A 12,687-nucleotide genomic window follows, 5' to 3' on the forward strand; every position below is an offset into this window, starting at 1 on the left:
ATTTTCTGTGAATGTATGGTGTGGTGTGCTTGGGAACAGGTTGATCGGACCTTTTGTGTTTCACAACAATTTAACTGGAAACACGTATGGAGCCTTCCTAAGGAATGAGTTACCATGTTTGTTGGAAGACATCCCGTTAACGATAAGGAGGAAAATGTACTTCCAACATGATGGGTCTCCTCCACATTATACTCAGCACGTGAGACACTACTTAGATGAATCCTTCCCTAACCGCTGGATAGGTCGTGGTGGTCCCATTGCATGGCCACCAAGGTCACCAGATCTTACGCCTCTAGATTATTACCTCTGGGGCCACATGAAGACCTTAGTCTACGAAACTAAGGTCGATTCACGAGAAGCACTGCAGAATCGTATTTTTGCAGCGGCAGAGCACATACGTCACCATTCAGGCAACATTGCTTCTACTACCCAGTCCCTCATGAAGCGTGCCAAAAACTGCGTTGCAGCTGGCGGAGGACACTTCGAACAATTACTATAAAGCAGGTACTGTATTTTAATACTTATGTAGTTGGCTTATAGCAGAATATGCAGTCAGTCATGTTACACCAGCGCTTGCCATTCATGTGTCATGTGTAGTGATGAGGCGTGTTTTACCCTGGACGGTGTAAATAATTTACGAAATGTGCATACGTGGTCCCATAATAATCCACATGAGATAATGGAAACGAAATTCCAAAAGAGATTATCCGTGAATGTACGTATAATAGTTATGTGGTCGGGTTATAGCGCAGCCATATTACGTCATCGCTCGCCAGTCATGTGTCATGTATACTGCTTGGAAACCCTAAGGACAGTTATGACATGGCGAGCGAGTATTTTGTACTTAAATTTTATGACTTCACGTCACTCACAAGTTAGTTTGATGTTACGTACATTATTAACATTACGGAATCCACATATTCCTGCCAGTTTTAATATGTATTTTGTAATCAACAAGTGTGTAACAGTGGTCAAAGTTTGACACTTCTCTGGCCATTATCTCCGTAACTGTTCAACTTTGGACATAGGTGTTTTGGGTTATATCGGCATACTTTAACATAAGGGACACCCTCCCGAAGTTTGGTCCATTCCTCCTGGGACACCTGTATATGACTCAGAATCATTTTTGATGCATTTGCAGTGATGACTTGCAAAAATATGTTACTTCACTTTTACCAGTCTGTCTGTCCACATGTAACAGTTCTGGAATCACTGAATGGATTTTCATACCATTTGATATTTGGCAGTTTTACTAAAATTTGTCAGCACGTTCCAATTTTGATCAAAGCCAGACAACAGTAACCATCTTTTACATAGATATCTATAAGCATTTCTGCTCATGCTTAAAATGTAACTTGCGTATAACTTGCAATGCCTCTCATGGATTTTCGTATATAAGAATTAAACACAGATTTCCCTAATACACTTTTTCCACAAGTCTTATGCTTTGCAGGAGAATTGAACAAAAGGGTGTGAATCCTTTTTTGATAAAAAATCTTCAAGGCTGCTTTTCTAATGTATGTACTTCATACTAAAAGATAACAACAAAATGCAAGTCTCAGATATCTCTCTTGTGAAGTGGCATGATCTTTAGTAACTTGTTACACCTGGTTTGGCAATGAGAGAGTTAATTAAATACATTCACGTCCCTTTCTGATTTTGTAAAGATCTGAGATATTGCCAACTTTGGTAATGTTGCAGCAACCACAATAACATTCTCCTTCATTGGGCCAGCTGACAATGGAGGTCTTCCCACAAGAAAGTATGCTGTTCAGTATAAGGAAGAAAGAAAGGATTGGAAAGATGCAAAAAACAAGACATGGCCAGTTGGTATGCATACTTTTCTCAGTAGCATCTAATATAGTTTATGATGTAAAAGTTAATCTATGCAATAAGAACCAAATTGCAATACTTATATTTGTTTTGATCCTGTTTTCCTAATTTGTTAAAGAAAGGGAGGCTTATGGTATCTGTTCTTGTTCTTTTATTTCAAATTCAAGCAGATCCAGAGACAGGTTGAGAAGTGAATTCACAAACTGTTTTATATAGAATGTGTCACATATCAGAACAAATGTTCCAATTGATCATTGGAACAAGTCTAGGTAACATAATATGAAATATACATAACACAGACCTAGAACATAAATGAATATGATTACAAAAAAATGAATGCAAATGAAAAATGTAATAACCATTTATACAATAAAATTCCTCCAGTTTGTAGAAACAGTGCAACACCAGATGTCTTCTTAAGGAATTCTTAAAAATTCAATTGAATTCATTTCTGTATTATTTATGTGCCGAGTCAACAGCCGCAAGGCCAATTACAGACAGAGCACAGTGCAGATGAAAGTAATTGCATTATAGACAAACACATTATAAGTCAAAGACAAATTACAGGTAAGTACTTGGAAAACACAATAATGAAGAAAAGTAAACAAACAAACAAATAAATGATAATTATAAGAGTAATAATAATTTCATTATCATTAAACTATGTGTTATTAAGAAGTGAGAAATGAAACATGAATATTTATTTAAGAAATGAATAGTATAGATTTTCAGAGGATAATAATAATAATTCATTTTGTTTTATTGGACATGCAAATAATAAAAAAATTACTAACAGTTATACTATATTTAAAATTTGTTTGGGTAGAACATTCCTGGCTCCGAATACGTCAACATTCATGCAGACAACATTAGCAGCTGCTGCACATCTAGCAGAGGGACAATTTTTAGATGAGCAAACATTGAACAATGCAAAATCTAGGATATACCGAGCAGGAACTCGGAGACCAACAATTTGCAGAACAGAAGGGCAGAATTTAGAGCCAAAATAAACTTGAATAAGAAAGAGAGCATCAAGGCGATGTCTCCTAATACATAAAGTATGCAATTTTAACTCCTCAAGAGCAAAAGAATAATTGTAATGAACTTGAGGAAAGAAACGTTTAAAACAAAGGGCCGCAAACCTCTGCTGGATGCATTCCAGCTTGTTGGCATCAGTTTACATAATCAAATTCCAGACTGTGGACACATATTCAAGCTTAGATCTAACTAACGCAGTGTACAATCTGAACATACAGTCTAGGGATGAGAAATTGAAGGTAATGTTACGAACTAGACCCAAAAGTTTCGCACATTGAGAGAAAATGTAATTGACCTGGTCATGGAAATATAGCTTAGCATCAATAAACACTCCCATGTCTTTTACAGAATCGGTCCGGGCTATTAATGTTTGACGAAGTTTATAATCGTAGATAAGTAAGTTGGTTTACATGGAGAAGGATATAGCTTTAGTTTTACTGATGTTGAGTTTCATACAGTTAGCAATGCACCAACCTTGTATAGAGTTAACGTCAGACTGAAGTAGATAGCAGTCATGAGGGGAACTAATGGTTCAGTAAATTTTGACGTCATCAACAAAAAGCAGACACTTAGAATGGGCAACTGCATCACACATGTCATTTATAAACACATTGAAGAGAAGGGGTCCCAAGACAGATCCCTGAGGTACACCGGAGAGAACTTCAAAAGGTGAGGAAAGAACACCAGAAACATGGACCTGGGATTTCCAGTTGGATAGGTAACTGTGAAACCAGCTTACATATCCACCAGAAAGTCCAATAGCACTAAGCTTGTGAAGAAGAAGAGAATGTGGGACAAGGTCGAATGCATTGCTCAGATCAAAATATATGGCATCAGCTTGCCTCTGAGAGCTAACCATAGGGGAGATAAAATCAACGTAAGTCATCAAATTGGTGCTTGTGGATTTAGTGTAGATGCATGTTTACATGCATAGTAACTTGTGAACCATTTGCTGAATTTTCATGAAGCTTGACAAGAAATTCATACAACTAGAAGTTGTTCCCTCTTTACACTAATTTAATAATATTTTCCACATGATAGCCAGATGAGCTTCAGAGATGGGAGCAGCACTAATCCAACTTACTGTAGAACCATGAATTTTAGTGTGGTAATATATATTTTAAAATATACATCTTTAGTTGAGGTTTTATATTTGTATGATATGAAGCAACGACATGACAGCTCCGTGTTGTTTCATTTTGGGAAATTTTGGCAGTGCAAGTTGCCCTGCCTTCAAGCAAGATGGCTGAATATCATTTTAGATCTGTAGGTAATGTTGTGTTTTGTAGTGCTCAGTGACAAACCATTATATCTAGTTACATGAAATTTGGTATGAACATGTATCATAAGCATACCCACAAATCTGTATGAAAACTTTCTTTGCATTAAAAGGCAGAAAAATTGTGATGATTTCTGTACAGATTCTCCATACATCTTGGAAGGATTGGAGCCACAAACAACCTACAACTTTAGGTTTGCTGCTCAGAATGACGTAGGGTTTGGAGATTGGGCAGCCAGTGAACATCACACCATGCCCAAGAGATCCTACCCAGAAGAGCCCCGTATCCTCTCAAACCCTAGAGAAGATGGTGTGGTTATGTCACCATACTCAGATCACTATGAGCTTACATGGAGAATTCCTGCAGACAATGGAGAACCTATTGATATGTATAGCATCAAGTACTGCCCAGTAAGTGCAGCCCTTTGTTGGGCACAGTGGGTTGAAATGAGTGTACACATAATTAAACGTTCTTTCCTTTCTCTTCAGCTGCTTTGCTTGTATTCTTACATTTCTTTGGTTTAAGAGTGTGTACCATGTGATGTTATTTACTAAGTCTACCTTGAGATTTATGATCTTTGGATTTTACACTTATGAAATAAAATGAGCTTAAGAACATGTTATGTTTTAAATTCAGTAGTTTAAACCTAATTCCTTAATGAATGTGACAATGAAAAGTTTTAGAGTGATCTCACTTGAATGGAGTTAGCCTGTTCTCATGATCTTCACCAGAAATAGCTGGAAAAATTTGAGTGCAACGCAACACCCATGTTACTTTCACATGGAGTACAGTTTGAACTTTTTTTGCAACATAATGTATGGATTTCTTTAATTTCTGTTACTATTATTTGGAAGATTTGTTTTGTAGCTAAATGAAGTGTGAAAATATATATGTCCCTCTGCTGCTAATACTGTAGTATATTTATTTCTATTGGCAAATTAATATCTGGACTTTAAATTCATAAGGAATGAATATGGAAATTGGAAGTGCATTTGTTCACACACGCACACACACAGATATATATATAGTGTTTGTCTTCTAGCCTGCTTGCTTGTCTGTCTGTTTGCATGCATGCATGTATATATATATATATATTTATATTTCTAATTGTCCCACTATATATGCATGAGATGAAGTGACTATATATTGTAAAGACTCTTTATGAACAGGTGACACAAGGAGAAGGTTTCTGGAAAGCCATGGAATATCAGTGTGAAACTAGGGAACTATCGTCTGCAGAGCATACAACATATAAGCTGGGAAATCTAATTGCTGACACGTACTACAAAATAGAACTCCGAGCCCGCAACAAAATTGGTTTCAGTACGCCCGGGGAAGTTATTATTAAGACTGCCAGAGGTAAGTACACATTGGAAAGATGAAATGACTGTTGCAGGCAAGTTACTGCAACATTACATGTGGGAAAATGGAACAGTGATTTCAGTCATACAACAAATATTCAGTGGAACTGCACAACATTTCCCATTGCTTTAGTATGCAGGAAGGCTTATGTGGAGCTTAACAGTTTCATGTTTACATTTTGTATTCATATGTAGTTTGGGTTGATTTTGTAGATTAAGATATTTTTGTCAGTGGTTTCAGTAATCTGTGTTAGTAGTAGAGCAACCAGTCTAGAAAGCCGAAATTAACGGCCATGGTGATTCGTTGCACTAACCACGTAACACCCTCTATCCGCTAAAGTTGGCACTAACTTTGCTAACAAGCAGCAGTCACTTGGTTGGTATAGTTCACTTGTGGACTAAAAACCACGGGTTCAGTTGGCAGTTGAGCTGTGGCTTGTAGTACAAAACATTACAGATGTTTCTCTAATTGTGTACTCCAGCCATATAATTGAAGAGATATGGAGAAAAATTACTTAATAAGCTTTCCCTGAATTGAGCTAATTAGGTTTTTGATTCAGAATCAAAGCATGCACATGGCATAACATTTGAGCTTATATGATAAGAATAATACTTCTTTGAACAGAATGTGTTCCATCATTTACTGGAGAAATTTGTAATCCAGTGACTTGCCTTTAATAAATACTGTCACATGTTAGTGACTGGACACAGGCTTTGCATTGGTGATCGGATTTATTGAATCCTTTTGTTACAAGTTATTATAACATTATCACTTATCTACACACTTAACACATCAATTACAGCACATGCTGTCTCAGTTTAATGTAGTCTTCACTAGTTCTTGTTTGGTAACAGTTTTCACTAGATGTTGCTAGGATATGGCTGCTAACAGTGGAGGTTCCCTCAGTGCTCATGTCCTCACTGTATGATTGCTGGCTTGCAGTTTCTTCCCATCTGCAACTCATGATCTAGCCATCACTGTCTACTCCGTGCTATCACAGTCTAATTTTTCCTGATGGCACCTGCCATGTAGCGTCAGCATGAATGGCATAGAAGACACCACTTCCAACATATCCTCTATTGTTGTGCACATATACATTGTTATGGACACTTTTTTATCCCGCTGTTACCATGCAGCAGGCAGTTTCTTGTGTTAATGATTCCATCATGTCACAATATAAAAGAAAAGACACATGGACACAATGGAATAACAGAGAGCTCCCCTATGAATCAGACTCATTACCTTTTCCAGTCTTATTCTTCTGCCATTTAGTTTATGTTCCGAGATTACATAGAACAAAATAGTTAACTTTTCCTTTTAAATCTCTCTGTCAGTTATTATGTAAAATTGGGTTTGTGCCTGAGTCCTCTGCGGGCTAGAAGCCCTGCCAGAATATAATTAGTGCCCCCAGTATCATTATCAGAGTGAGCGAGTTATACGCTTTCTGTTTTATAAAGGTGTGCTATGATTACAGAAAACGTTTTGTTTGGGAATAATAAGGTTTCCTTCATAATACTGTTTATCAGTAAAATATGGCATTCTGAAATACATTTTTTCACGTACCCATATTTTTTAATTCTTACTCCCCAGTTCGGGGGCACTATGCTACAAGCTAGAACATTGCAAGTTCAAGTCCCGATGAGGTCATTGGATTTCAGTTTGACCTAATCCTTCCAGCCACACTATGGCCCTGGGGACGACTGAGCCTCTGACAGACACAAGTACCAGGAATTAATTAAATACCGGGGAGTAAAGCGTGGCCGGCGAGTAAGGCCGATTGTCTAGATAATGTGGCACCCTCAACATTTCACAACCCTATGGGCCTTCACGGCCCGTTACATGGATAGTTTTACTTGCTTTGACTCCCCAGTATGTCTTCATGGCATAGTACCTAACTAATTAAGCACATGGAAAACTTTAACTTTTACTAAGTTAGTCATAATATATCATCTTTGATCAGAATATTCTGAATAATGATCCCATATATTTATGATGATGTATACTGTGCTACTTTTGGCTTGTTTTGGACTTCACCCATCATCTGGTATGTAAAAGACAAAAGACCACAGCTGTCTTCGAAGCTAGACAAACTTTACGATCTTTGCTCGTGAGATCGAGACCAAAAAGGGATCCTCAACAGACGGCACATTGCATCTATAGCATTCCCTATGAATGTGGCAGAAGCTACATTGCTGAAACAGGCAGACTGCTGGCTGTGCGAATCTGTGAACACAGGCACAACCTCAGGCAGGCTCTTCTAGAGAAATCCAGGTTGGCTCAGCATGCATATGAAGAAGGTCATAGGGTAAGCTGGGATGAAGCTAGGATCTTGGAGGTTGAAAGTAACAGTAGATATAGAAAGTACAAAGAATCAGCTCATATGGCATGTTCAACCAATCCAATCAGCCAACCCAGTTTGGATATTTCTCCCATATGCATTCCCCTCATCAATGAAGAGGTTAACAAATAAAAAATGTAAGTTTTTATGAACATTAGTGGCTTCCACTACTTCTGCAGGTTTTGCTCCGGGTATTAGTCTGATTCCCGGAAGTCGCCCTAGCTTCACAATTCTTTATTCACACAGATTAGGCATGCATTATCCAAGTTTATACTTTCATTTTTAACTGAATTCCTGGAATTTAATGTATACTTCTGTTTTTTACATTGTTGACATGTGCATGCTTGGCACATATTTTCTGTCATGTCTTTTACTGTGATTTTATTCTTATCTCCCACTGATGGAACCGATTGTTGGGTGTTCATAGGTTGTTTTCCACAGACTACAGATTTGTCCAGTGATTGAGACTAGGTGTTTCTAATGGCCCCAATTGAGTAGGTTTATCCTTCCCTACCCACCTGAGGAGGGAGACAGATCCAGTCCTGGTCTTTTTTCTTTTACATACAAAGCCAAAAGAAGTACCATATGTTTATGTCCTGTCAGTTCATTAACACATTAACACATATTCCACATATTTTTAACCTCGACAGTAAGTTGAGATGATAGTCAGCTCACGCACCGGCCGCTTAACCTCCTTTACCCTTCGAAAAGAGGCCGTGTGGGCCCCAGAATAGATCTGGACACAGGGGTAAAGAGAGAAGTCCCTGCCTCCCCACAGGAAATCGAAATTCGATTTACCACTTGTGTAGCCCATAGCCTGGTCACAAAACTGAAGCGACCAGCTCGACTCTAATTTCCCTTATACTCGATCACCATTGACGTATGACCTAACATTAATGTTGTACGTGTTCAGCAACATTGCATTTTCAATAACTGATGCTATTTATCTATCCATGGCTCCACAGCCCTTGTGGTTTTTGGCCGCCTTTCCAGTTCCTTACTCCATTCACAGTCGGTGGGACTCCTTGGACGGGGAATCAGCCCGTCGCAAGGATGCTACCTTTACACAGAACAACACGAACGCAGAATAAACGCATACAGATATCCATGCCTCAAGTGAGATTCGAACCCACGATCCCAGAGTCCGAGCGAGCAAAGACAGTTCTTGCCTTAAACCGCGGGGTCACTGTGATCGGTCAATGTGACTACTTACGTTAATTAAATTATATATTTGTAATATTTTCCTTTCACATTGCAGCTTTATATTGTATAAAACAATAGAGGGAAAAATAAATGAACTCAAATTGTTTCTTGGGTTACGTTTCACGTCCCGTCTTGTTGTTGGTGACAACAGGTTCTTTTTGCGTAGAAAATCAATCAATCCTGTCAGTTCATTAACATTTGGGTCTCCATCCTGAAGAAACATTTCATATGCCTCTTTGGTCTCTGTGTTACATGTAAGATAAAACTTGTTACACTGCTGCTCAGATCACAGTCCCACCAACATAGTATACAGCATTCAGCTGTATAATGTTCCTTGTACCACATGCTACTAACTGTATGTAAGAGTGAAGTATACTTGCAATAGCCATGACAGTCACAGAATGTAAAAACCTATTATTGTCGCTATTACTAGGGATGTACTAGATTCCCTGACACATTTCCCTGTCATATGTTTAAGTCTGACTGGAATTGACTGAAACCAGATGCCTGTATACTCGTACTATACAATATTGTGTGTATTGGGATCACTGTAACCATGTTCCTTTCTGATTGCATTATGTGTGGGCATGACTGACCTAATTTTATTGGGAGAACCATGTAACTTATTCAATTTAAAGATTACGATTAGACAGATTTCTTTTTTAAAATGTCCTTTTCAGAATTACTTGTATTTCAGATGAGATGTAATTGTAAAGGACAAGGGGCAAAATGTGTCAAGTGAACCATTAAGTAAAATTTCTCAGTTCTCTTGCATGTAATGTGAAACAGAAACAAAAAGTTTAATGTGTTGGTTGTTGTGCATGAAGTGCTAGCCACATATCTCATATATGTCATATTGAAATGTATATTAGAGTTATGGTTGGAAAAGTGGTAAAGCATCTGACTTGTATTAGGGAGGTACCCAGTTTGAATCCTAGCTGAGAACTACCTTTTCTGATTTTAGTTTTTGTTTGTTTCTTCTTCAATCCTCTTTATAAGAGGTACACTGCAATTGGTATGGGATCAGGAAAGCGTTTTCTTGCAGAAAACCCCACAGGTAGACATCAGACATTGTGAGATCTAGAGAGTGCAAAATTTGTTCCCTTAGAAATGAGATGCTGTTGGAACAGCTGTCACAACATGCCTAATGCTGCCCTCTCTGTATGAGTTGTAGCTCTCTCTTGTTAGTGTTGTGTTTTGAGACTCAAGTTTCTGGCATGACAGAGTTGTCAAATGGCACTAAGGAAGCCCATCAGGTAGTGTGTCAGTAATGCTTCAGATTTACGGTTACAGCATCACCGTCCTTCTCCTCAGTAAATTATGAATCCGTAATTTCTCACTCTCAAAGGGTGCATTGTTTTATTATGCAAGGGCCTAAGCACATGTTCATTTGCCCTCTGAAGACCCAGAATATAGTGTCTACTATTTTAAAATTCTGGCAGTGCTCATGATATGCATAACTTTCTTTCAGTGCGATAACATGCCTAGCATGTGCACAGTTCTTGGAAGGGACATTCTTTTAGTCCCAGTTGACTGGACATAGAAGACTACTTCCCCAGAGGTTGCAAAATTTGATTGAACACTATACCCATATAGGCTCCAGCAACTTCTTTTTGCCTCTTTCTGCAATAGCCTGCAATCTCTATCAACTCACCGCTAACTCTTAGAAGTTTGTATGTTCTCTAACAAGCTTAAAACTTGTTCCATCATTGTAACTTTTGTCATATGAATAGAAAAATGTTTCATGGTATAGACCTTCTTGTAATCGTTAATTGCACTTTTGTGACTGTTTAACACCAGACACCCACAGAACTTGTATACTCTGCGTGTGCAGGAGCATATTGTCTCATTAACCTCTTACAAGATAGGTGTATGCTATTTAAGGATGTTTTACCAACTTCAGAAGTTATATAAAATAAGGTGATAGAATGAATATGAATGGTGAGTTGCAAGTGTTCACAGCTTATTTCAAGGTATGATTTTCATGCATAGATTGTGGAAGATGAAGATAAGTCTCAGAACTCTGAATTCCATGGCAAAGATTTGAACTTGTTACCTCTAGATTATGAGTCGGGTACTTTATGCTTATGGAAAGGAAAGCGGGTATTACATTTTGAGGGGCCGTATACTACAGTGATTTGTTACTCATAGTTACTTATGTAAGAAGTGTTCTGCACAATCCTAGTCAACTTAACCTTTATCTCACAGAAAAACAGTATTAAGCCGTTTGTTGAAATGTGTTGATACAGTGTGATTCTCTTGCCAGGAAACCCAAATATTCCTCAATAACTTTTTAATTTTTGTATGGTTCCTTATGAAAAATCACATGGAATAAGTCTTTCACAAGAAACTGACGTTCCTTATTCCATGTGTTGAAGAGCTGCCAAAAAAAAAAAAAGTGAAACTGCACCCATATTGTGTGTCCATAGTCCATGAGTTGCTTCCAACAGATCTGGAGAAACGTGTACATATTGTTTATGTTTCCAATGTTTAGTTGGGGAACATCAGGGGATTTTGGGCATTACATGGTTTGCAGATGAAGCCTGGTTTCAGCTGAGTGGCTGCTTAAACTCAAAAACACGCATGTATGAGCAGAAGTAACCCCACATTAAATTCATACGTAGCCTTTACATTCAAAGAAAGTCAGACTGTGGTGTGCCTTGTCCTGTAGATGAGTTATCGGTCTCATATTCAATGAAGTTGTTACCATGGAGATGTACTTGACATATTCAGTGAATTTGTGAATCAGTTAACAGATGACAAATTAACAGATGGTTACTATCAACAAGATTGCACAATGTGCCACACATCTAATACAAGTATGAGGGGAATTGAAAGTTATTTTGGTGACTGATTAATTTCCAAACATTTTGTGGCCGCCAAGATCACCAGTCCTTACGTCACCTGATTTCTTCTTGTGGGGTTTACTGAAGGGTCATGTATACATCAATACATCAGGTGTCAACAGTTGACGCCCTTAAAGACACGATATGGCGGGAGGTTGTTGCCATTACCGGTATCACATTACCAGATGTCTTCGCCAAATTTGCAGACTCGCATACAAAAGTGCTTAGACACTGGAGGGGGTCATTTTCTGTGTATGCTCTAGGCAGACCTTGTTTTGCAACATAGAAGGCAAATACATCTCAGTTTTCATAGGGAACCATATAAAAATTAAAATGTTACGAGGAATGCTTGGGTTTCCTAGTGAGAGAATCACCCTGTAGATTTCACCAAAGCCAGTCTCCAGCAAGAGAATTCAGTTTCATTTATATATTTGTTGCATTCCCTCACATATTAGCTTATGAATCTATTTAAGTAGCTTTCAGACATTTCTTATCTCTGTTTACTGACATACCCGTCTGGTTAGCTGCAACAGCTCTCTCTATAAAAAGATGGAAGATCCAAATTCATACTGCAGTGTACAAAGACTCTTGTACAATCTGACCAGCCATCTGACTGACTGACTGACTGACTTTACTGACTTTTCATTATTTTAATGTTGGTGAGCACTGGTTTTTCTGTTTTTGTTGTGTTATCTTTTGTTCTCTAACACTTGAAGCTAATTCTTTGATCTCATAATTATCATACTTGGTGAAATGTTTTGCAACTTTTAATATAAAGAATATGCCT

At 38.0% G+C, this 12,687-nt stretch overlaps 1 protein-coding gene across 6 annotated transcripts in view; it reads left to right on the plus strand.

Moving 5' to 3' along the window:
* LOC111865663 (fasciclin-2) overlaps positions 1-12,687 on the plus strand; it is a 410,157-nt gene that overhangs the window by 349,716 nt on the left and 47,754 nt on the right. For all 6 annotated transcript variants that reach the window (XM_023853850.2, XM_023853853.2, XM_023853852.2 and 3 more), the window contains exons 9-11: positions 1,702-1,830; positions 4,293-4,561; positions 5,321-5,510. In XM_023853850.2, coding sequence (XP_023709618.1) covers positions 1,702-1,830; positions 4,293-4,561; positions 5,321-5,510 — 588 coding nt within the window. The remainder of the gene's footprint in view (positions 1-1,701; positions 1,831-4,292; positions 4,562-5,320; positions 5,511-12,687) is intronic.

This window comes from Cryptotermes secundus, unplaced genomic scaffold, assembly GCF_002891405.2.
Source record: "Cryptotermes secundus unplaced genomic scaffold, Csec_1.0 scaffold19, whole genome shotgun sequence".
Classification (NCBI taxonomy): Eukaryota; Metazoa; Arthropoda; class Insecta; order Blattodea; family Kalotermitidae; genus Cryptotermes; species Cryptotermes secundus.